Raw genomic sequence first — 26,150 nt, 5'->3', positions numbered from 1 at the left:
CTTACTTAAATAATTTAAAATTTAACTCATTGTATGTGGCACAAAATATCATGCTGGAAGCCTGAACACAATAGCCAGCTGCTGTTTAGTGCTCTTCATATACAGAGCTCAAGTGCTCGACGAAGCTGGCGAGCGTGGTCTTCCAGGCAGAAACACGGAGGTGTGGAGACTTGGCGTGACTTCCCCCCGCCACCACCTGGGCCAGGGGGAAAGCCAGAATTAATGCTCCCGTGCTGCCATACTTATTTCATGCTGTATCTGAGAGGTCACGCTACCGACAGGCCAAGCCATAGATTTTTTTCCCCAATACAGACCCCCCAAAACAATAAGGGACCGTCAGCAAGGTAGCGAAATGCCGTTGAACCAGCCGCCCAGAGCCGAGGGGCTGTGGGAGGAAGGCGGCTGTCCCTCCTGCTGCTGCCGTGCTCCCTCCCGGCATGGTTTATCCTGATGTGGTGGCACCCTAAACCTTGAAAACTGTGGTAGCACAATCATATTGCCCATAGCTAAGCCATACAGCTTCACTAACAATTTTATTTTTTGTCCTCGATGGCCACTGGCTTTAGGCACCACGTTTCTTACAGAATAGAAATAAACATTAGCCTCTATGTTTGCCTCCTTACTTTTTGCTCATTTTCCTTCCCTTCCTCTCTCTCCCCACCCTTAATATTCTCAGTGGTGTTACCACAACGTGGGGAATTGCTTTTATTCATGTGCTGCTTTATTAATTAGTTTCTTATAGAGCCACAGCAATTAGCAGGGTGAGCCCTTGACGTTTATCTTCTGCAGGCCCCACACAAAGAATCACCAGTTGTTTATGCTCTTGTGTGGTAGCAAAAGAGTGAATTTTGAGTGAAGAAGATATTTAGGGTAAAATGTTTGGAAGCAAAACAAAAGGCTGGGAGAGGAAAATCTGAGCTGCAGAAAACCCCCAGGAGTCTCGTTGCAAAGGGAAAGGGTCAGCGTGCTCAATACTGCTTCTGCTGCAGCCGCCAGAGGACCCTGCCCCAACGCTACCTAAGGTGGCTGCTACCTTCATTGCACTCCCTCTCCTCATGTGGGATCATGACACTTCCCATCACAGGTTCAGAGGTGTTTATGTGAGATAAGCTGGGTAGTTTTTAACTGTTTTTGGTCCATGGGTTCCTGAAAATTTTCTGGTGGAGATCTGGTCTCTTCTATAGCAAACTGAAGTTCCCAAAGAGCAGAAAAAGCAATGTGTGGACCCCAAAAGGTCTGCAAAGATGATGCTAAAACCCATCGAACTAGAGAGATAGCAATGAATAAGTTTGATTTCTGAGAAGTGCATGGGTACTTCTATGACTTGCTAAATGGAAAAGCATGGCTACCTGTTGGTTCCTCTCTTGGAAAAACAAGGAAGCAAACATGGGACTTTGGGTGACTTGCTGATGGACTGGTTTTCTGTTCCTCTGCTTGATCTAAGTTTTGGCTCAAGATTGCCTGTATCAGATTTTTACTTTGGAAAATGTTCATAATGCTCATTACTTAAGCATAATCAAAATGTTTGCTACTATGCAAAAATATTAACAAAATGACTTTCTAGTTTATAAAAAGAGACAAGCTATTATCTTGTTCCTACCACGTGGCTGTAAGGATCCAGCTGCAATGTTCAGACTGCAAGACTGAGGTAAAAAATAATAGCAGAGCAGATGTGTTCCCCTGCACAGTGTGGAATAAAAGGAAACATCTGCCCTTTAGCCCCTAAAGGATATTTCTCACAGAGATGAGCAAATTAAGGGTGCATTGAAGATGTAAGGACTCAGCTAAAGGGAACTGCTGCCTTAGTAACCATCTCTAACCCAGCTTCTATTCTCTGATGCATAATGCCATTTAAAATACAGGGCAGAAATAATTCTTGTGAGATACAGACATTGAAGTACAAACATCTAAGTATCCACAGAATATATGCTACTATTTTGTCCAACAAATAAGTAAACAAACAAAGGGAATATTTTTAAACACTAAACCTACATCAGTCATATTGCTGCAGGATAAAATATGGGTTTTTTAAATCTATTGAGTCATAAATCTCTGTATTTCCCTTTGCGTTTGATCTCATATATTACTCGGAGTTTCTAAAATGATAACAAGGCATGCATTAAAAATATTTCTCTTATTGTTACATTTCAAGCACGTTTACTGTTAGCTGCTTAGCTTCATTATGTATCATAGTCTGAATCTACAAATCAAGTATAATTAGACTCAGAGAACTGATTGGATTTCTAATTAAGCTCCATTGGAAACGACAATGCACAATCAGTAAATATTCTGACTAGGTACATTTTAAAGAGCAACTCTTGGGCTTTTTGCTGATGACTAGACACCAGTGTCATTAAATTTGTTGGTGGCAAGCAAATTTTAAAGCTAAAATAGAGGCAATTAGTAAAGATCTTGAAATATTTAATCACGTTTGTCCAATTAGTGTGCAATTAGGCAATGGTGTGGCGTGGGACAAACATTCTGCTTCAGTGTTTGGTAGAGAAGGATCCCTTTGAAATTTTGCTATTTAGTTTATTGATATATAAAAAGGAAGTTATGGTTGTAATTTCCAATTTAAAAAAATACTGTGCAGATGGTCTGACTATATATTTAACAATGTTAAACAAAACTAAACAAGGGAAGCATGTTACCTGAAATTACACAGCTGTGATCAGTGAATAAGCTCCAGATCACATTAGATTACAGCTGCGGGCATCTTGATCACAGAAAGCGCCAGGTAGTTATGCTGGTAAAATCAAAGCTATGTAAGTTTGCCTGTCACATCTTGGGATGACATGATAATTGTGTCCTTGACCAAAGGTATACTTTTTCTTTGAACTTTGCCTGGTTGTTTTAAATTCCTTCCATGAAGCCTTATGTTGGCCAGTTCACTGCAGAAAGTCAAGTGGTAGCTTTTCGTGAATAAACTGGTTAAGGATTATCTTGACTTCCTCTTGACTTGGGGTTTTGACTTCCTTTTGGCAAATTTTAGGCTCTCTTTTTAAAATGATCTCTACAGGTATTATTTATTAATTTTATAGAACTTCAGTGTACTGTTCTAGCTAGCATGTTTAAAGTGCCTGCTGTAATGCATTTAAACATGTGACCCTGCACTGAAAGTGTTATCATATTGGTATTTCATCAAATCAGTTTGCTCTGTAAGGCTATGTGCAAATAGCAAAGGAAGCAGTGCCAGGGAATGCTCCCAGGTGCTGAAACTCAATTATCTGGCCTGTTAAATTGTTAGAACGGTCCCTGGCATGGTTTTGGCTTGGGTCAAATATCGCTCTTCCAAGCCATCCCTGGACACCGCTCAGGTGTTAACGCTGGCCAGGGCCAGTTCCCAACAGGCATTTGTGGAGGAAAGGAGAATTAGGAGAATGGATGTGGGATGTTGTGTGCCAGCTGGCCTCCATGTCAAAGCACATTTAACCTTCTAATATCGATATTCCCTGCGGGTTCCCAAGGAATGAATTTGAGGGAAAGATATCTAACAGAATTAACTAAAGTTGATGTGGATACCGGCCCGTATCCCTGGCTTATTCTCCACTGCAGAGGCCTTCTCATTTCCACCTCTTATTCAATATGGACCAAAAAACATGAAGAGACTCTTTTTAACTCTAACGAAAAGAGGTTTGGTTTAGCTGTTGTTTGGATTTGACTGTCACAGATTTTTTTTCTGAGAAAAGAATAATAGGTGATCAAATTTTAAAATGTCTTTCTACGTCTTTCTGATAAATATTCTGATAAATACTGTCACTTCCAAAATACTGTTAAAAGTCATTGTAGGTTTGATCGTTGTCAACTGTACTATCACGTCTGAGAAGTTTTTATTTGATTTTAGTGTTGCAGATAATGCTGAAATAAAGCAAGCAATGTTTCCTAACAATGCTATGCTTTGTTTTCTTTGATAGGTACAGACCAGGAAATTCAAAGTAGAGAGTTTGGTCTTGCAATCAGATTGGTGGGTGAGAGAATTTTATGAACAAGGTCATGTTCATTTCCTGAGCAACATTAACGCAAAAAAAATGCTGAACTGAAAAGAGAAATGGTACTAAGAGGAGTATTGTACAGGAGAGAGGTGAGACGGGTAAAAATAAAGAATTAGGCAAACATTCATTTATTCCTTGACCTCAGTTAAATGCAGCCTGGATTGAAGGCTAAATTTTGACCCTTTGCTATTCAAACATTAAAAACAAAATTGCTCAGGTTTGCTACTTCCCACTTCTTAGAAAGAGTTTAGATCAGGTTTTCTTGAGTGCTTTCCTTTGGGTAGAATAAAGGCCAGTGCTCTCCCTGAGGGCTGGGATTTGATCAGCCTTCAAGAGAAACACAAGGATTGCTTCAGTTTAATCTCCTGCAAGTCAAACTGCAAGATGGAGATTTTGAGCCCTGTTGTGAAGTGAACCTTGCAGTACATGAACCACTGGAGCTTTTAATTATAATTATGTTATGAATAAGAATAATTGATAATAATAACATTTGTTGCTGTTGTTGTTACAAATACATACATGATGTCCTTAATTATATTTGCTGGTTACACTTATGTTTATAGATATGCCCTCATTAACAGAAGAGTCGAGTTTCTATTGATGTGAAAAACCAAGAGCTTCAGGTTCTTCAATATGTTGGCAAATTGACTGCCAAATCCTATATGGAAACAAGATGTGTAAGCAGTATTTCATGGCCTCTGCACCACCACAGCTTTGTTCAAGTAAGAGATCAGGAAACCTAATCAATAGGCTGAATGCCAGAAGATTGAATAGCCAGCTGGAGAGGCAGTGCAATAGAAGACATACCTCTTACAGTTAATGCCTTGTGAAAATCACACAGGCGTCTGGGGGGGTTAATCAAACACTTACTGCTCTGAGTTATAGTGTTCCTGAGTCTCCTGGAGAAAATAGTACCTTTCACCATTTTCTAACATCCGGAAAAAGAAAGAAACTGCATCTCCATTTGTAGGAAGTTTATAGGCATGTGTAGCTTTAAGCTACACTTCAGTAAAAGTACTTACGTGTTTATACCCAGGAGCATGTGCTGAACCTTCCTGAACTGGGACCTGAATCCTCAGACATGCATATATGTACACACACACACATACACACACACACACAGTGAGTGAGTTTGTGCATACATATATATATATACACACATCTAAATATACATATACATGAGCATACATAGATGTATGCATATGTGTATATATATAGATAGATGAAATGCAAATTTCAGAAAGGAAGGAACATTTGGGAAATTCAGAAAAGGAAAAATCTGTTTACTTGACAGTGGAAACAAAGCTAGCCCTTGAGCAGGGATTCATATCCTCCTGTCAAAGCAAGCACTGGATGGACACACAGACCTGCAGGATCTCCGTAGCTGCCGAATTCCTAGCAGTGTTGTCTTTATCAAAGAAGTAAAAGTAGATTTGAAAAATCACTTCGATGTGCAAGACATCACAGAGCAGAAGTCCCATTCATTGGCGAGTGAGTCCACTATTTAAGTCTCTCAGACAACTGCACAGATCCCTATAAAGGGAAAAGTGACTGGACTGTGGAAATGAAAACCCCAGCAGCATGTATTCTGCTGGCTCCTGGAGGCTTTCCCTCCATTTTTAATGTCTTGATTTTATGAAAAGATATTAGGCTTAGGCTTGTGTGCTGTCTCATATGGTCAGTCACTCCTGACCGAAGCAATGCGCGCATTGCTGCAAATCTCTTCTGTCCCAGACAGCGCACATGAAGGGAGGGCACAGGGGGCAGAGAGGCGCTGAATGCCTCTAACCTGCCTTTTGTCCCTGGGAATTGCCTTGGCTGGTCCCGGTGCCCATGTCAGCACTCACCGCACACATCTGGGGCCAGTGGGGTGGGCCACCCGCACACTGTGCCCGGCCAGGACTGAGCAGCTGCGGCTCTGCAGGAGGATGCGAACATTGTGCGGGGCCAGCAGTGCTCTTCCCCTGATGCCCGCAGCCCTGCCGGTGGCATGGTGCCGAATCACCCCGGCTAGCGGCACATATGTAGGTGTTACAGGGAATGGGCAAGGCAGCCAGAAGCTGGGGGACAGAAAGCAAACAAGCAAGCAGAAATCAAACTCCCTCGCTGATACAGCAGCACGAGGCAGCTGCCCAGGTGACACATGAGCCAGGAGTCCTGGTATGGCAGCGGGGGACACCGTTTTCCTACCTCCTCTCCACACTGTAGCAAACCATGCGAATTTGTAGAAAGGGCTGGTGAAATTAATTATACTGTGAGTGCTTGGTAACCAAATGAATTGTAAATTGTACATTATTAAAACAGCATCAGAGCACCAACTGATCTATTATTCTTTAGGGGAATGTATGAAGATAAGAGCTTTGTATGCTTTAGGGGTCTTTCTAGCCACCGCATAGGCAGCTTTGTAAGAAAATATGTGGCAATATCTTGTTTCTGTCTGAGTTGCAACTGACACAATACTGTATTGTTTGTTTTTATTACATTATCTGGTGTTTAATATATGTGAGATGGTGTACACTACCAGCGAGGTATGCATGCCCCATGCCTTCATTTACCCTATTTCGGATGATATTTGGGATTAATCACCCTCACTATTGTGTCAAAAATCTGTAGGTGCGGAAAAATGCGATAAATTTCAAGAAGCATGCCCTTTGCATGTATCATATAGCTAACAAGATGCACAGCTATTGTTAGCCTGGTCATTTTGCTTGCATATTGCTCCTTGCTGCCTACCTTTGTCTTTTAGCTTATGAGAACTGTAGAATGGTGAGGTGAGGAGCTATATATTTTCACAGCACCCAGAAAATACCATCGTAATGTGGAAGAAAAGACAGTGGGTTCGTGTGTGCATGCATGTTTTTCTCCCCTTCTTCCATAATGCATGACCCCCTTCACGTTCCTCTCATGCAATGTCTGATATCCCAGAGATCCGGTTCCCACATGTGGACTGGCATCTTCTGGGATACTCCTGACTGAAAATAGCATGCCATCCCTCCAAGGTACACCAGTTTTCTGTGTGAGTCCTTAGGGCCTCTCCCCTGTGACACACGATGCAATGGACCTTCTCACCCATTGCCTCCAGCAGAAAGACGTGTTAAGCAGGGAGGGGGGGAGAGAAAGTGAGCGAGGCTTTGTCAATGCCGCTGTTGAAGAAAAGGAGGAGGTGGCTACTCCCACATAGTTTTTCCCCACAAGTTCTCTTTTATATTCCCTCACTGAAGAAAGACGGGCAAGAATATGCACTATCCTGGCAGCCGCTTGTGAGTGAAGAGGAGAAACAGCTGGAGGGATCCCTCCACCTAGAGGAACATCTCCGGACTAAAGTGCTCGAGGCAGAGGCGCAAGGGTGTCTGCAGCCATCTCAGTGGGGACCTCTGCCGCTGGGGGAACCTCGGGGGCTTCTTATATAGTACAGTAACCCTAAGCGTTTCATTTCTGGATCAGCAGTGTCCAGTCTGATCGTCTTTCCTTCAGAGAAGGCCTCTCAGGAAGAAAGTTCGCCTCTGACTGGAAGACCTAGATAGCTGTTCAGCAAAACCCGCAACTCCTATAGGCAAAGAAGTTATTGCAATAAGAGTGAAGAACCAGTTAAAGTGAAGTAATATACAGAATTTCAAGACAGGGTCTTCCTTCCATTCAGACACTGGAGACAACAAAATATGCTTGGCTAAGATATTTCCCCTAACAGAGTAGAACATCTTTGCTTGTTTTCCAATTTTTCAAAATAAAGAGGAGACTTTATACTTTAGAGAATTTACGTTCCTTGGAACAACTCTCCTAACTCTATTGAATAGTATAAAATATGGTGCTGCCTTTCTTGTCATTAATCAGCCCCACGGAAGTCACTAACATCCTTCAGCAAGCAATCCCCCCAGGCTCCTCAGGCAGCCCTTTCCCGGGAGGTGCACTGCCTCCTGAAATTCAAAAGAGGGCAGCATTTTACTTAGGCTGCTTGAAAGGAAAGGGAAGACTCCAAGTGTGTAGAAGAATGTCAGCAAGTGAAAATCACCAGTTATAAAATACACACATCATGTTCTGAAAGATTAAATGTGATGTAAGAAATGCTATGTTCCTAGAACTTTATATTTACAAAAAAAAGAAAAAGGAAAAAAAAGAAAGACAAGCTATTAACTGATCAAGGATGTTAAGGAATGCACCCCTTCTATGTTCAAGGAATTCTTCATATTATCTGGCATGCACCCATCATATGAGGGCTTTGCCTCCAACTTTTGCACTATTCGTTGCAATAGCCAACTAATAACAGCCTGATGCATCATAGCTAAGCACCATATTTGAATGAAATATTGAATTGTGCCTAGTGTAATTAAAGAATCCACCTCTCTCTCATCAAAGCCCTGATTCAAAAAAATTCTTCAACATGTGCTTAAAATGTAAGCAGACTGTTATTTTCAATTACTTAAGCATCTACTTAAAACCTGGCAAAACCCATCCAAATTGAAGAGTAATAGCCTTTGCAGCACGACCCTAAAAGATGTGTCTTCTAGTGTGAAATACTCAAGCATGCATTGAAGCGGCACAATGCAACGTCTCATTTTAAACTAGAAACCTGGACCTTCTGATGACAAGACCACTCCCTGCAGCTGACCATGACTTCCCTGCCGTTTGGGAAGAGTCTCTCAAGTGTTTGCTCTGCTTAAACAGCAGCACAGTATTGACTTTTACAAGGAACTTCAATGGAACGATATATATTTAAAGTACATGCTGCATTCATAAAGAAACAGAGGACACCCAAGTGTAATCAACATTTTTTAGTTTACCCCCTATTTAACATTTAGTGAAATGCTACTCTCTTCAAATAACCGTTTTGTTAACGTTGTCTCTGCTGCATTCAGCCAGGTTGCCTGAATCACTGAAAAACCCAAAACAGTGCAAATGCCCATTTTGCTTTTCTGTTTGCATCTAACAAATAACAGATGTTGCAGTATTGAAGATGCACACCTGATGTGACTAACAAGGGGTTTCTAAAATATGTGTCCTAAGATGACAGACACTCTCCTATTAAGCATTTACTTAATGAAATCAGCGCACGTGGACATGTAGGAGTTGTGGCAGTTCTGCGTAAGCAGCAGCAAGGTGCTTGAAATAAAGGTTTCTTCTGTGATCTCAGGGTTTGTCTGCATTACCAGCAGGCCACCGACTCAAGTTTGAGGATATTTGCTTCCTACCCACTACAAGTAGTCGCTCAGGAATCTCTGAAGGGTCTTGTTGAACCCAGGATTTTGGACTACTGTCCCCGTCGCAGTGTGTCCTGCTTTCCCTCAGGTGAAAGCTGCTGCCGCGTGGCTGTCCTGCACCCCGGGATGTGCCAGCTGAGCCCTTTTGCTCTAGGGGATCTGGCACAGCATCTCCCAGCAAACCTGCCAGGAAGCGGAGTCAGCCCTTCGCAAATAAATCCTGCCTGATCTCAGTAACACAAATGGACATCTGCAAGATTAATTCATCCCCTATAATAATGCAACTACTGTTTGCACAAAGCAGTGGCATGTGATAGTTTCTTATTAAAACACTCAGGATATGCGTTAAGACCTCACTAAACAAAGTAGGGCTTAGGGACAGGAGAGAGCACAAAATATCCTTGCTTACCATTTGCTACTCTTTTATCAGACTCAGTATAAAGCTACAATCAGTATTGTGTTGTAAATGGACTGAAGAGTTGTCTAATTTTCTAGAATACCATAACGTATAAATTTATACCATCTCTTAATTCCTATTTTGTAACCTCTACAGCTGTCTTCAGTGAATCATAGCATATATGTCTACTCCGAGAGCATGTGAAGATACGATTGTCCCTTTGTTCCTCATGACAGAAACATGCATGTTTCAACAAGATATAAATATACCATATTAATCCTTTCTAATGTGATTCCTGTAGGCCCTTTAAAGTAGAACCCAAATGATGATTTTTTACTCTTTTCATTCTCCATTGTGGCACATAGCTTTCTTGCTGGAAGGATAGCCATCTATCTCTATACACACACACATACGCATATATACATTTGAATCATAGATACGTATCAATAGAACACACATCACAGACTGGAAATACATTATTAAAATTAACTGTATTATAGAGAATAGGTGTGTAGACAAAACTGCTGAGATACTTGATGCTCCATGTTCCTAGGTGCCTTAACGCTAGCCACAGACCTGCCATTCCTTTGTAATATGGTCCTGAGCTACTCACTCTGCTTTCTCTCTTCTGCTGAAGTAAATCAGCAGTGCAGTTGCCTGTGGAGGGACAGAGGCTGGGGGTAACTGTGGCCTGGGGGGTCTGTCTGGGGCTGCCAGCATGGTGGGGCTGCTTACTGAACGTGTCGCATGCGTATTTTCTCGGGATCTTTTCCAGTGGGGAGTTAGAAAGCAAGAAACAGCAGAACTGGTTTAATGCTGGAGGTAAATCAGAGCAGCCCATTGTGAAAGCTATCACTGCACGCGATTGTTATGATAATCAGCGCGGGTGAGCTCTGGTTATTACATGCACAGCCCTGTGCTGACTGCTCCCTACCGTTCACCCGGGCTCTCACTTTAGCAACACCCCACACACCTGTTCAAATAATATTACTATTGCCTTGTGTTGACACCACATCCACCCTTTCCTTTCATATAATGAGAGCTTCTGGTGAACTGTAAATGGAAAGCTTGTGGTAGCAGAAGCAGAGTGTTTACCTGTCTCCAGTTTGTTGCCACAGATACTGGGTAGCGAGAAGGGAACAAAGATCAATTTGACATCCTTGTTAAGCAGGATTTACCCCCCACCTTGCCCACAAAAGGTTACTAGTTGCTAGTCAAGGCTGAGCTCCGCAGGTGTGCCATCACACCTGTCTGAAAGAAAACAAAATACAGTGTGTTTCAATATAGCTATTGCCCTAGCAAAATAAAGAAGACCTTGCCCTGCAACACAGATGCAAGCATTTGTTTTAATATTTCAATGAATCCAAGCAAACAGAGACTGATATCTCTGTTTATATTTAGCGTTAGAGCTGAACACAATGAAAGCACTCCCAGCGATCGACTGCAGCGAGTATCCGACTCTGCCCCTCCTAGGAAACTCAGGGCCAAGCGCAAAACCCAACTCAAAACATACCTCGCGAGGGGAAAGAGAGTTTCAGAATTCCCGCCTGTTTGTGCTGGCTACGTTTTGAAGTGGACTCTATGAAAACGCAAACATGCCTCGGCACACACCGAAGGCAGGAACATGAGCACGCAAGGCAAACGGGGAGCTGCGCATGCGTGGAGCAGCGTGCTGCACAACTCTCCACTGGCGCCAGGGCGCCGGGCTTCGCTGCACGGGGCGGGAAAGCTCCTTTCATGCTCTGATCCCAAACCCAGGGAAACTCAAACGTCAGCCTGCAGGTGGGTTGCACCTCAAACTTTGTTTCCTCCACTATTCATTCCCGTCGGAGAAGCTGCTGTTATCAAATCTCGTGTAACGCTTGGCATGCAGTGAGCCATCGTGGTTTTAGAACAAAGGACAAGAAGTTAAAAGACGCAGGCCCTGGCATCTTTATTCAGTACAATTCTGCTTGATCGAAGGCTGCTGCCCACATTTGGATGCCAATGGCATCAGTGTAGACATGGAGTAAATCCGTGCAAATTGGCAAAACTTGGATCCAAACTGAGGTCTGAACGAGGCAGAGCAGACCACTACAGAGCCCCAAATGTATCCATTTATTTATGTGAATTTGCCATTTGACATCTGTATCCAAATTTTACTGAAGGCGAAGGAAGGGCTTCAGTGGGCACTTGATCAAGATCTGAGTCACCAGAGTTTCCAAAGTTTAGCTGGTAGCATTTTTCACAAAAAAAAAGGTTAACAAGAACAATATGCCCATTTTCCAACTAAAGCAGTGCTCTATTTATATATTTTTTATATTCTTATTAAAAGGCTCATCCATAGTTGCTTCCGCTGTGGTTTGAATAGTGTTGTTTGTACTCAGATGTAAGAAGGTGTTCCCGCATTTACAATAGGAAGTGTGGTAGATACACAGTGCCAGCTGGTTCGGAGAGTCTATATACTGGCCTGCAACTTATGTGGAGAAATGTCCTTGAGGCAGGAAGCATATTTTATTTATTGTTTTATTTATTGCATATGTCAAGTAAATGAAATCCCAAATTATGAAGATGCAAAACACAGTGTGGGTATTTATCAGCACTGAATGTTTTTATGTGCTCCAAAACAACTTGGGGTTTCCCAGCTGACTTTGAGCAGCTTGCTGGTTTTGAAGATCTAGCACCTTTGGAACTGAAGGGACATGCTGAATTTTAAGCACTTTGAAAGAGAATTAATCGCATGGACAGCAACATTTTTGTTTTTTTTTTAATGCTCATCAATAGCAAATGATGAAGCCTCTGGGGGATATTAACACAAGTAAACTAAACACTGGAGTGGGACTGTTTAAACAAGGTGAGACAAAAGCTTTTATGCTACAAGCAAATTACTTTGATAGTTTTTTTTTTTTTTAATGTTTTCACCTCTATTGTTGCAGACGTCTGCATTTAAATAGGAACTTTGTCTGGCTCAGGTGCTCCTCTGTCACTACGGAGGTGGCAGGCGGCTTGGCACCTGGACTGCTCCAGCGGGGGTCTGGGCTGAGCTCCCCGTGCAGCCTGCCAGCCAGGTGGGGTGAAACCTCCTCCCTCGCCCCACTGTCTGGCAGTGGGAAAGGATTTGCCCCAGGCTGATACCTGCAGAGGCACCAAGTCCCCAGGTTACATGCCTTCGTCTCTGCGCACCCTGTGCTTCCACACCTTCGCACACTTTTGCACCTTCCCCGGGCCTCGCTTGCTGCCCCAGCGCGGGGCTTCCTGAGCTCCTGAAAAAAACATTACCAGCTTTCCTGCTCACGGCACCCCGTCCTCCTGCTCCTTGGAGAGCGGACACTGCTGCCTTCCTTCCCAAACCCTCCTGCAGATTCATTGCCTACGACAGCCCAGGGCCCCCCATTGCTGCCCTTGGGTTTTTCTGGAGCAGGTGGAAGAGGTAGAGGAGAGCAGAAGAAGACGTCTTAAAAACCTGATCCAAAAAGCACTTCTGTTACAATCATCTGATTCATTTGAACAATTCTTTCCTGTTTCCCCATTTCCAGTCTACTGAAAAGGCAGAGTACTATTAATTTTGAAATGTTTTAAACTACACATAAAGATGCTAGGCTGCAGCAACTCTGACTGAAGCAATAGCCTGTTGAATAAATAAAACATAATTTAAAAAAAATCTAAATAGGAATTTACAGGATAAAGTGTAACAGGTTCAAAGGAGCCGTTGATCTATGCAGTACATAATATGCATGTTAAAAATGGTTAGAATATTTATTTACATGAAACACAGCTCAGAAGGAGCCATTATGGTCCTTAGGTAAATTATACATGTTGTGAAAATTGTCTAAGTGCTTCTTTTACCAGGAACAAGTGTATCGTGTCAGTTGATAAACACATTATCTCTGAAAAAAAAGCAAACAAATCCAAGGCTACAAGAAGGTTAAATCGGGGCGGGGGGGGAAGGAAGAAAATAAAAAACAACCCTCATACCAAGTTGAAGTGTGGTCCATGCCCATCAAAGGAAGAAAAGTCAGAGCTGCTCTGCCCCGTGCCTCGCTCAGCACTGCCATCACACTTAACCCGGGGAGGGCTGCACGCCCGGGGCACTCATGGAAGCACTGTGAATATTTCTGCGTACAAAAGTCCTGGGCACCAACCCTTTCTTCTCCTTACAGGCCAAGAAATGACAAACGGGGACTAATCCGTTCCAGCCAGTGCCATGTCCTCCACTTTGAAACAAGCTACCAGGAGAGCGGTTTGCCTTCCCCTCCTGGGTCTCTCCGAGTGTGATACAGGAAAGCCGGTGTCACCGGCCAGTTTTTGCCCTGGCCAGTCCTGGCTAGCTGCATGAGGGGACACTTTTTGTGGCTATTCTGCCACTGAGGTCCTCGACGGCGTCAGTGCAGCCGAGAGGTGGCTGTGGATGGCACTGCTTTCCCTGCACGCCTGCAAAGGGGGGGAGCATTGCTTTGCAATACCGCCGGCGTGCCTGGCATCCGGGCCCAGCGCTTGCCAGGCTCTGGCTGAGGACCTCAGGGGGCTCCCAGGTATGAGCCCGGCACTCGCTGGGGCTCGCGCTGCTTTCCCACGCGCTCTGCGGGTTACATGGCTCTCTTGTGGCAGGTGTCCTGCTGCGGAGGAGGCATGCCAGCTCAGAAAATCTCCCAGCCCGTCCACGCCGCCACGATGACGCAGGAGTCTGCACCGCAGCCTGGCCCGGGTGATTTTTTTTGCAGGCGGGGAGGCAGAGAAAGGCCTTTGCCAGCAAGGCCTGGGCAGCGTGGTGAGCCGGTGGCGGTGGGGCAGCATGGCACCCGCTGCCCAGCTCAGCTATAGCTGCGCCACCGCCTTGCCATGGGCCCTGAGGGCCGCTGTATGTCATGTCCCATTTTTGCATCGGGGGAAGCAGGCACTCCTGGGGGGCAGAGCATGCAAGTTTTCTCTTAACACGGGAACAAGAATAAAGGATGGGTTTTCTAATGCAAGAGAGCAAGCAGTTGCACAGGGAGAATATATTTAGCCTGTGTTTTTGGAACACATGTTCTGGGATTATAGAGTAAAACTGTTTTGGAAGCACCAATATTTAGCATTGTGAGCCTTACTATCGGAGAAGCCAGTAAATGGTGTTGCATCCAAGACCGTTACTTGAATTGTTTGTACTGCAGTTTCTTTTTTTCTGACTGTAAAGTTTCTAAAAAAAGGGACTTCTACAGCTACAAAAGCATTAAAAATATAAATAATAGTAATGTACTGTTCTGTGTTTGCATAAACTTGTTTATCCTATACACAGTTTATTTATTAACTCTCAGGACACACCTGTAGGACAGATATGACCTTTCTTATGACCACTTCGCTTGCGGCTGAAAATGCAATGACTGCTTAAAAGCAACATGACGTGGTTTAGGAAGTAAAAACAAATACCATTCCCACGTGAAACAGGGAAAAACGTAGCGATCCCCGCAAGAGCTGGAATTGGGCTGTTACATGAAATCGCCACCTCCTTTGGTTATGAAACCGAAGAGGGGATCCTCCCCAGCTGCACGGACGGGAAACCCCACGCTGCAGCTCACCCAGCCATGCACCCAGTGAGCAGTGCTCACCACTGACGCGCTGCGGACAGCACGCGAGTTAAGGATGGAAAAGACCTCGCTCCCTCATCTATTCCTCCTTCAGACAGTTTTCTAGTCCCTTACAATGTCCAATGTCCCAAGCAAGAGTCTTCGCAGCCCCTGCTAGGAATGTATTGCAGACCTGGCATCTCTTTAGGAAGACTTTCCTGACAATCACCCCTGGCTTTTCCTACACTTGGCTCCCTTTCGTACCTGAAACATAATTCCCATAGCAAAGTAAAAAACATGAATACATTTTATCTGTTCCATCTCTTCTCTTCCATAAAGATGAGTACATGTGATTACCAGGACACTACAAATGGAAAACTGGAAGTTAGTTTGACAGCTAGTGACTTGCTCAAGGTCATGAAGAGACTCAGTAGCAGAGCAGGGAACAGAATTTGGTATCCTGATTCCTAATCTGGCAGCCTTGCCACAACTCTCATAATGCTATCAAATAGCTCCTTTTAAGGAATGCTTTTGTGACTAAGAGAAAAATCCAAGACCTTAGAAGAAAGAGTCCTTTTAATTTGCCTTTGTGCATACATTTACTTCTTTTGCTACATGAAGAACATGATTTAAACAATGTACAGGATTAAAATATTTTGAAAGAATCTAAAACTGTTGATAAACAAGTACGGCTGTATTTAGGACAGTACTGATTCCAGCTGTCAGTAGGCGAGCGATTAGATATTCCTTGCTTACAGCTTCACATTTAGCATAAGGAATAAATCAAGACCAGCATGTACTACGCTCCGATAGAGCTTTATTGAATGTTATATAAGTGCTTTCACATCTGTCAAGGATACTATATAACACAAGAATTTTTCACAGAATTCAGTTTTCTAAGGTCTCTAACTTGTTGCACTGCAACAGTTTTTGAAAAGGACAGCCAAATTTTCACAGTGCTAAACTCAAGAGGAAATTGCCCCAATTTGAAACAATCCAGAATTTGGTACATTCTCAGTCAAAGAGTATTTTATATATTAATCAGAAGTTCTCCCAGGATGCACTAGCTTCAGCATGTGGAAACTCTACAAAATTTGTTAAAAGGCAGCACATTTTGCTTGCTTTCTCTTCAGTGTAACAGAATACTGTCATTTGGCAACAGCAGATAGAAACCAACAGTGGTACTAAGAACTAATGTTACTGAAAAAAAAAGTATACAAAATATGCTAAGCTATAGAAGCTAAAGTAAGTGGGAACTAGAAATATTAATAGGAAAAACAAAGAAAACATGGATGTAAATTTAAACCTTTCCTTTAGAAAAGCAATTCTTTTGTTGTTTCTTTAATCAATGTAAGAAAACCCAAACTGCAGTAATGTAAACCTAGTCATAGCATTTTTACTTACACTCCCTCACTGAATTAGTTGGTGACACAGAATCAGAGGTGCATGACTCAATTTTTCAATAACATGTGTTTTGCTTATTAAACTACCATTATTATAACATCAGTTCAGAAAAAGATGTAAGGGACCCCACTCCTTGTCCCTTGAGTCAGTGCTAAGCCTCTGAAATGCCAGCAACTTCAATGGATTTGCAGTGGCAGGAGGCCTCATGTTTGCAGATGTGTTAGCTAGTTTTTGATTTGATCTTTATGCAATTATTTTGATTAAGAAAATGTTCATCTTGTTGACATTATCGCTGTAGTCAATAGCTAATGACCCCGGTAGTTCATTTCCTTATAAATATTTAACTTAATAGAAGTCCCTTGGGTTATAGTACTTTTGACACTTGTATAATCTGAAACAAATCCTCTTTTTTCAGTCAAACAGACCATGTTACACACACAGTTGGCTAGCTATTTACAAAGCACCCAATTAAATCCTACTTAACTCTCCCACTCTGAAAATCCCATCTCACTAGCGCGCAGGCTACTGATCCCACAAAATGAGTATCTCTCACCTAGCTTGGACATTAGTTTACAGTCTGTAAAACTTTATTGTACAAGAGCCCACTGTAAAATGAATCCGCCCATGAAGCAGTAAGTATAAAAAAAAGTGAAGAAAATGTGTAAATTCAGAGGATTGAAGAAATAAGCTGAAGAATCACAATTAAAGCCAGGTAAATCTAGTTTAATGTTCACATGTAGTAGTTACACATCACAGAGATTAAACAGGATTTTAACTGTAACATAGCTGCAGTGAAATGAAAATCATTTTCTACTAGAAAAATAATCTTGACGCAGTCATCTGATTTTTGGTCTACTTAAGTTCATTTTAAGATGGATTTACACCACTGATCATAATGACTTTGCCCATGTGCTTTTCCACAGTCCCATATTAATACTCTTTGGAAGAAGGAGACAGTAACTGTTTTTGTTAATGGTTTGCCCTTTGGTTGCAAGCAGAGACCTGTTTTCACTTTTAAGCAATTAATAGGCTATAGGAATGCAAGTTTGCAATAAAACCTTTTGGTGCTAAATGAAGTTCAGAACAAATTCCTTGATTTGATGCAACAGCAGATTTTAAAAAAAGGCTGATTAAAGATCTAAAGCGTTGCCCCATAATGCAAAAATTAGATAGAATCTGTTTTTCTATTCTCAGTAAAAAAGCACATCTTAATGCTACTCTTATAGAATGCACTAAAAACCCCTGTGCCTAAATGACAAAAGTGTAGTCTCAAAATGTATAATACATTTACAAACATTTTAAATCTAGATTGAAGAAAACACGTTTGTATGGACTCAGAACAAGTTTATTTGCAATTAGACATCTCATGCAATCATGCAGGACCACTAGCTATAGCTGAAACTTCCGAGTCTAAAGGACATTTGGGGACCAAAAAAAAAAATTAGAAAAAAAAATCCCTCAACATTCAAGATATTTTCATATTAGCAGCTCTGTACTTGAGCTGTAAGTAGTTTTCTAAAGAGATATCCCCACAGATTAAAAAAAACATACACACCTTTATAATATTTACAAAAAATATTTAATTAAAAATATTTTGTAATTACAGTAGTCTATTAAAGCATATACTTTTCTCACACTTATAGAACATCTCTATATATACACAGTATGAAATGTCACTCATTTATCTATACAATATGTAACATTCCTGCAGGGAGAAGAAAGTTCCCTGGGCCCCAATAAAATCATCTATTTTAAACAATAGATGTGAAATATATCTACAATGCTCTGGTAGATTAGTAAAGCTTCAAAATGCAGCTGCTCGGTCCCTTACAGTTAACACTTCTAAAGTCTGGGTTACGCTGGATCTTCTATCCCGCAGCAAGAGCGGCAACTCTTCTGCGCGCGTCTCACAACCTCCTCCCACCGACAACGGCACACACGAGTCACAGCGGATAGAAACGAAGAGACGGATTTAAAAACAAAAAAAAGAAAAATAAAAGAAAAAAACACGCTACGGACGTGCAAAACGGTGACAGGCGGGCTCTCTCGGGGTGAAGCACGGGCACAGGTCTGGGGGCGGCTCGCTCTGTGCGCCGGGGGGCGCAGCGCGGCGCGGCGCGGAGCGGCCGCCCCCCGCGGTGCCTCTCTCGGCGGCGCGGCGCGGCCGCACACCTGTGGGAGAGGAATGAATAGAGGGGGTGTGTGAACCGCTCCGCTCCAGACCGACTGGCGCCACCAACAAAACACAAGACATGCTTGATCAACAACCCAAAACAAACCGGGCCAAACAACAACCGCAGCCTCCCGGGCTGGGCTAGGCGGAGGGATGCACAGCTGCGAGCCGCAACCAGCGGCGTTTCGCCAGGGGTGAGAAGAACACGGTAATTAAGAAAAAAAAATTTTTTAAAGCCTCCTGCGAAGACAACTCGCCGCGTCCAGCCCCCCCTTCCCCACGGCCAGGCAGGGAGAGGCTGCCCGGCGAGGTGGGTGCGCGGCCGCGGAGGCGCGGGGCGCCCCGCCGCCCCCCGCCCGCGGACCCCAAGCCCCCGGCACTCACCTGGGGCGCGGCGGTCAGCGGCAGAGGATGCTGTCCCCCGGCTTGTTAACAGAGCCAGCCTGCGCAGCAACGAGACGGCGGCAAATTAGCCAGAGGAAAAAGAGACAAAATATCTACCACCACCACGTCCCAGCCCCACCAAGCGCGCAGTGGCGCCTCGGCCCTGCCTGGGGGTGCTCGCAGGAGCCCCCTGAGTAGGGGGGCGCCGCGGGGCCGGGCAGCGCCCGCCCAGGAGCGGGGCACCTCCCCGGGCCGGGCTGCGCCGCTCCCCGCGCCTCGGATGCGGGCGCCCCCGGGCTGCGACGGGGGTCCCGGGAGAAGGGGATGCTCCCCGTCCTCCCCCCCGCGGCACACAGCGCCGACGGCACTGTTTCCACCCCCCCAACACACTCTCCCCCCCCCCCCAGCACGCTCAAATTCGCTATATTCCGCTAAAGGCGCGGGAGCCCCGTGCGCGCTGCCGTGTGTGCAAACACGCGGATGCGCGCTGCTCCCCAGAGCCGTTGCAATGACACGGCCGCCCGCCCGCCCGCGCGGAGGGGCTGCGCCGCCCCCCGGCCCGGGGCGCCCCCCAGCACCGCCCCGCACCGCGGGCTGGCGCGGCACGCGCCTCTTACCGGGTCGGTGTTGAGGGCTGTCAGCGGGGTCCGGGGGGTGCCGGCGGGGCAGGTGCCCGGGTGCAGCGCGGGCGGCGGCGGCTGCTGCCGGAGCAACGCCGGGTGCGTCTCCAGGGCCAGCTGCAGGTCGAGGATGTAGTCGATGACATGCTGCAGGATCTCCACTTTGCTGACCCGCTTGTTGGGCGGGATGGTTGGCACTAGCTTCCTCAGCCGGCTGTAACAGTCATTCATATCGCACTGCAGGCACAGCGCCGCCGGCTCCTCGTCCGACGGCGGACCCCCCTTGCAGCCGCTGTGCTCGGCCAGGCACCGCAGGGCCGGGTGCCCCCCGCCGCCGCCCGCCCCGCCGGGCTGCGCCTTGCGGCTCGGGTGCCGGACGGGGCTCACGGCTTTCATGGTGCCGCAGGGAGGGAGGGAGCGAAGGAGGGAGACAGGCAGGCAGACCGCCCCCTCCGCCGCCCGCGACCTCTGGCAGCGGCGCACGCACCGCCCGCCCCCCGCAACGCGCCGGGGCCGCTTCGCCGGCGGGGCCGCCCGCCGGGGATGCTGCAAGAAGGGGGCTCTCGCAGGGCCGCACGACGACCGTGGCAGCGGCAGCCGCTCCGCCGAAGCCTGCCAGCCCCCCGGCTACCGCCGCGGCCGTCTCTGCCGGCGCCGCTCGCCGCGCCGCCCCATATATGCGGGGCGGGCGGGGCGGGGCGCGGCGGCGGCCGCGGGGGGGAGGCGGGCGGGGCGCGGCGGCGGCCGCGGTGGGGAGGCGGGGGCGCGGCGGCGGCGGGCGAGGCGAGGCGAGGCGCGGCGCGGAGCGGAGCGCGGAGGGGGGGGGGCGCGGCGGCGGCGCGCCGCAGCCAATCAGGGCGGCCGCCCCCCCTCCTGGAACGCGGCGCCGGCCAATGGCGGCCGCGCCCCCTCCCGCCGAGGCGGCGGCGCTGGAGGGGGCGGGCGGCCGCCCCGGGAGGAGGAGGAGGAGGAGGAAGGCGGTCCCGGGGAGGAAGGAGACTGCGGGAATGCGGGCGGCCCCCGCCGCCGAGCGGCTCCCGGCGCCGCCCCCGGGCCCGCGGTCCGCCGCTCCCCGCGGCCCGCGCCGTCCCCGCCGGGAGCAGGACGCCCGCCTCCCCGGGGAAGGGGGGTCAGTGCCTCGGGTCGCGAAATGCGTTTTTCCCCCGGCGGTGGTTGCTATCCAACCCCTTTTTCACCTATTTCGAGGGACTTCGGGACGCCGGCTTGCAGGCAGGGAAGATCCCAAGCAAAACTTGAGGGGGAGGGAGGGAGGAGGGTTTAGGGACTTAAGCAGAGCAGTGCCTGGGAACATTAAATTAGAGCACATAACTGTTAAAAATGCATGGAGATGGAGTATTTAAAATTCCTCCATGACATATAATATTAATCAGTTTTATGTAAAATTCATACCTGTAACTTAATTTGGTCCATTAACGCACCAGATCACATATTAGTAGATGTACCATGTTTTAAATATGATGCTGGAAATGTCCGGAGTTCTGTACTTTGAGACAGAGCATTAAAATTAACAGGCGCATACTCCAGAGTCCTGCTTAAGTCATTGTGTGGCAGATTGCAACCTTTTAATTTAATAACGCCTTGTTCAAACTTTCTGTTGATTCCTTTTAAGGATTGAGAGCCAGTACATATTTGAATGGGACACCAGTGGAGGAAACTCAGTGCCCGATCCTGTGGATGTGGCGATCGCCCCCTCTGCTCGCAGCTCTCAGTGAGCAAAGTAGGACTGTTCACATGGGCAAAGGTCTGCAGGAAGGAGTAAAGGCTGCAGGATCTGCCCCTAAGCTTGTAAGTCAAACCCAACAGAAGGGAAGAAATCCATAATGGTGATTAATGATTGTATGTCCCCTCAATGCTTAGTCACAACGGGTGATATATAAAGGATACAGTGGGAAGCTGTCAAGCCCAGGACTTGAATGAGCGGTGAGACTGGATCATATGAAGAGTGTAATGAAGCACACTTTGATGCTCTCGCACCCTTTAAAAACATACGTTTTGAGGCTCCGTCTTACAGATACTCACACTCTTAATTTGCTTATTTTGCCCCACATTACCAGTGCCACCAGTGGCTGTTGGGCTCCTCTAGGCACAAAAACTAAGTAAGTGTGTTAATCTTTGTCCGACTGAAGTCTAGATTTGTATGCTACATCATGACAATACGATGGGAAGACATATTTCCATTAGCTACAGGCTGGATGAACCCGATTCTGCTGCAGTCATTGCTTTTATTCTGTGAAACGTCACTCCCTGCAGTCCCTGAGTCTCACAAGGTGGAAATTATATGGGCCCTAAAGTATACATTATCATTACACTTTGTTTGCTTCCTAGACTCCTGATAATATGGACAGAGTTGATATGCCTTTTTTAAAAAAAATGTAAATTATGGTAAGCATGCAGACTAAAATCGTGCTGATCTGATCTTAATTAAAATCTACGTGAAACTAGATATATTGTAATGTTGGGTTGTTCGGTTTGTACAGAATCCCTTCTAGGAACTAATCTGATCTCACTGGAAATTTGTGGGAAACCCCAATATGTAACTGGTTCCCTTTTAGTTCTCCTGAAGCCAGTCTGAACATGTTATATCTATATACACACACACACTTCACTGGCACTATAGAAAATCCACTGAGACCACACTGAATCTTGAAGATGACTCAGTATTTCTGGAAATCTGTCATATGCCATGATATGCTACAGATCTGTTTTTCCATTAGACTGCTTGCACAGCAGAGGATACAGAGGGAAATCTGTGGGTTTGTATGCATTGTTGAAGTTGTGAGAAGATCATATGCATTCACACAGCTAACGTATCACAATAGAAAGACGTGGGAAAAGGAAAAACAGCCCACCCCTCCAACTAAGGCATAAATATTCAGGGGATTTCCTCTAGTAACTCCCTTTGATACTCATGAAGTTGATACATGCTAGCCTGACATGCTCTGATGAACAATAGGCACCAATTCCTGTTAACAACTGGCCTGCTTTTGCTCTCCTTGAAGTCAATGGGAGTTTTGTCTTTGACTTAAGTGGGAGCAGGTTGGGTCCAATGCTTTTTCAAAGTTTAGATTGGATGGGCACCAGATGCTAAGTAAATTGGCCTAGAAAAGGGTTGGAACCCCCATTATATTAGCCCTGGAGGTAGGAGTAGTGAAACTCTTCATCCCTGAAGACATACACAAAGAGAGGGGTGGTGGCTGCTATTCGTGCTTTTGTCCTATTAATAGCAATATTTTTCAGGACGTGATTGTATAGGGATTAATGCTTCTGTTTTTAAACAGATCAAGTATGGAATTTGAAATAAATTCTGGATATCTTTAAACATGTGGTCCCTTCCTGGCTGGCTGGAGGAGTTCATCTGTCTTGGCTGGGTTTTCATGCGTCTCTTCCAATACCCAGAGTAGAGATTCATTCCCTTTGTTACCAGCTCTTGCAGTATTGTCACAAGATCCTTGATAGTGCTTGAATGTACCAGTTTATCTGAGAATTGATGGGTTCAGATCAGGTTGTAGATACTCTCTGCAGCTTAAAAAAGCTCCTTTTGATGTAGAACCAAAGAAAAGCATGCTAAAAATGAAAACAATTACTGGTCTTGTATGCCCTTTGTCATGAGGATAATCCCATTAAACTCAATGAGGATACTCTCGTGAGGAAAGAATCTGAATTTGGCAGCACGTCTGAGTATGTGAATATATGATTCACTGCAACTGAAAAAATAAACCTGTCCATTGACACCGTATCTGGGCCATGGCTCCTTAGGACCTGACGGAGTGTCAGGGAACAGTAACGGTCCTTCCAGGAGCGGAGCACAGGAGACATTTCCACTGACAACCTTCTGGATCCACACGTGTTTTGTGCATGATACCACGCCACTGAACCAGCTGCTGCACTGGATAGTACCATGGTAGTTAAAATAGTCTCAGGACAGACAAAATTTGGAGGGAACACATTTATGTATGTAGAAAGAAGCAAGCAACTGGCATGGTTTCTTACAGCAAGGTTACTTGCTATACTTACCTTAAGAGGGCATGAAATGCACGCAAATGCAGACAAGCACTATGCATTTTTATTCTTAAACAGGTTATGAAACAGTGGTTGAGTCAAGTGACCCTGTTTTGGGGCTTCGGTCACACCGTATCAAAGCGCAGTGAAATCCCAAGCACTCTTCTGCTTGAGGCTGGTAGCCGGCACGACAAGTTTCATCCTGAGGGGTGCAAAGAGATGTGATACTGAGACCCCCTGCCCTGTTCCTGTTGACTTCAGCAGGCAGCCAGAAGACTCAGGATCTTGGAGGAGCTGCTCAACACCTAGAAGGGCTGATCATTAAAAAAGCATTATAAAGCTCTGTATGGTTTATGAGGGAAATGGCAACTGATTCCTCAGTGGTGCCATTACTCTCCACTATTGCTATCATTCAAATGGCAATAATGTTGGTTATTTACCTTCAGCTAAAATATCTAGTTAGTTGTGATGTCATTTAAAATAGCACTATAATGTGTTTAGTGCTCCCTCACCAAACACCACAGATAAACTCCTCTTGGCAACAGGGGATACTGATATGATATGAAATGAAAAATGGGGCGGGGGAAGGAGATGGAGAAAAGACCGTGTATCTCTTTCACTGGATTGTCTACACCTACACGCGTATGTCCCTTTGGAGGCCATGCTGGCGGTGAGACTGCGGGCTCCTTTGCAGTGCTGCCACATGGATTCTCTGGAGGGGCCCGGGAAGATCCAGGGTATCAGGAATTGGGGGGAAATAGAGAAGTGCCATTAGTCACTTAACTCCATAGCCTACCAAGGGACTGAAATCCATCTGTTTTCTGGACCACCACTCCTCACCAGGGATGATTCATCGTCAGAGCTCTTCAAAACTCTTCTTAAAGCAAACCTTTTGCCGGTGATCAAAAACAGGTGGGCAAGTGTGTGTGTGTGTGCGTGTGTGTGTCCATCCCCTGAGACAGCAGAACCTGGAGTTACACTTTCTAAGCAAGATTTTCAGCTTTATACCCCTCCCCAAATAGCCCAGGTAACCTTCACTGCTGTTTTCCCTATTTTCTCAAGTTCAAAATACAAATAACACTCATAAACTTCACTTAATGTGTTCTTTTTTTCTCACTCCCAGGTTGTGATCATGAGAAAGTTTGCTGTTTAATGAGAAAACAAACTAACGATACCTAAGTCCTTCACCTCTGTTCTTTGTAGCTGCCTCCCCACTGCCCCCGTGCATGAAGTTTTTTATAAAATAAAGAAAAAAATGTTTGTTGAAAGCCTACAACAGCTCTTCACGGATAAAAGAGGTTTTTTTTCTTTTTGTATGTTCAGGTACTTGTCCAGTTTAGATCATTCTTCTATGCCACGAGCATACTTCCACCCACCTTCAGTGTCATACTCTGCAAGAAAACATGTAACAACAAAAACTTCAGTGAGTGGAGGAACAGGTTAAAAAAAAAAAAAAGCCATCTCCATGGATTGATATTATAAACAAGCTTTTTCTTTTATACAGATGCGGAAATGAGCATATAAAGAAATATTTCACTTCAATTAGTGGAGGGGAGAACGGAAAAAGATTGTAATGGGGGTTAATATCTTTTCTTCTTCCTAATGTCTTCTCACCTCCTGCCTTTTCCTGTTTCTTTTTGTCAACAGGTGTTGTAATGGAGAGTGTGTTAATGTAGCCTCACCTCCAACTCCGGGCTTGCTCTGATGGGCTTCTTTAAGGAAGTGTAATTTGTATGCGTTGCCTTAAACAAGTTTAGGGTATGAAGCATGAGAATGTGTTTTAAGGAAACAAGGATGTTGTTACCATTAGGGATTTTCTTTTTTTTTTTTTTCAGTGTAGCAAGTCTTTTAGAATGTCTGGCCACATCTACCAAAAATTGGTAGAAATTGCTGCAATCCCATCTATTTCTTGCCACTACTGCACAACCTCCCTTTAAGAGGCGGCAGCAGCAAACAACATTGGTATGTTGCTTTCAGACACCCTGGCATTTTGCTGGTGGTTGTGTGTCGGCTGGAGGCTAATGTCATTTCAGAAGGTTGCTCTATTGAGGTGACCAAAAACACTGTACTTGTTGGAAAATGTCAGATTTGTGTGTTGACTTAAGCAAGCTCGTGGCAAAAAAGATAACTCTTACTGACAACCTTCTGCAGTGTGGTCCAAATACAAGTGATCAAGATGCTTATTCTGTGGAAGGGGAAAGTAATTAAGGAGTATTTGAGGCAGCTTCCTGAAGAACACTATATCAAACTGAGTTACATAGTAACAGATGATTGAATTTGGAACCTTAACTTTAACTTTAATTTTATTTTGTGTAGATTTAGATCAGATTTATGTGCAATGCCATGCCCTTTGTTTATAGACAGAAATCTTCAGCTAATCTGCCTGAAAACTGATGGTATGCTATGGCCTTGTATTATTTTCATGTTTGTTATGAGTTTGCAT

The 26,150-nt window shown here is 45.2% G+C and overlaps 1 protein-coding gene and 1 long non-coding RNA gene across 2 annotated transcripts; one reads left to right on the top strand and one right to left on the bottom strand.

Annotated features, from left to right (window-relative positions):
* Positions 1–17,218: 17,218 nt before the first annotated feature.
* ID4 (inhibitor of DNA binding 4) lies at positions 17,219–20,328 on the bottom strand. Its single transcript, XM_067292385.1, has 3 exons — positions 19,685–20,328; positions 19,068–19,126; positions 17,219–18,682 (listed from the first exon to the last, which is right to left on the bottom strand). The coding sequence occupies exons 1-2, from the start codon at positions 20,081–20,083 to the stop codon at positions 19,082–19,084; spliced, it is 444 nt and encodes a 147-aa protein (XP_067148486.1). The 5' UTR covers positions 20,084–20,328; the 3' UTR covers positions 17,219–18,682; positions 19,068–19,081.
* A 385-nt stretch (positions 20,329–20,713) lies between these two features.
* On the top strand, positions 20,714–22,149 carry LOC106482443 (uncharacterized). The gene is made up of 2 exons (XR_001292157.2): positions 20,714–20,816; positions 21,318–22,149. It is a non-coding gene; the product is annotated as an uncharacterized lncRNA (long non-coding RNA).
* Positions 22,150–26,150: the final 4,001 nt, after the last annotated feature.

This window comes from Apteryx mantelli, chromosome 2 (assembly GCF_036417845.1).
Source record: "Apteryx mantelli isolate bAptMan1 chromosome 2, bAptMan1.hap1, whole genome shotgun sequence".
NCBI classification, from domain to species: Eukaryota; Metazoa; Chordata; class Aves; order Apterygiformes; family Apterygidae; genus Apteryx; species Apteryx mantelli.
This window is presented reverse-complemented; position numbering and strand designations above follow the sequence as displayed.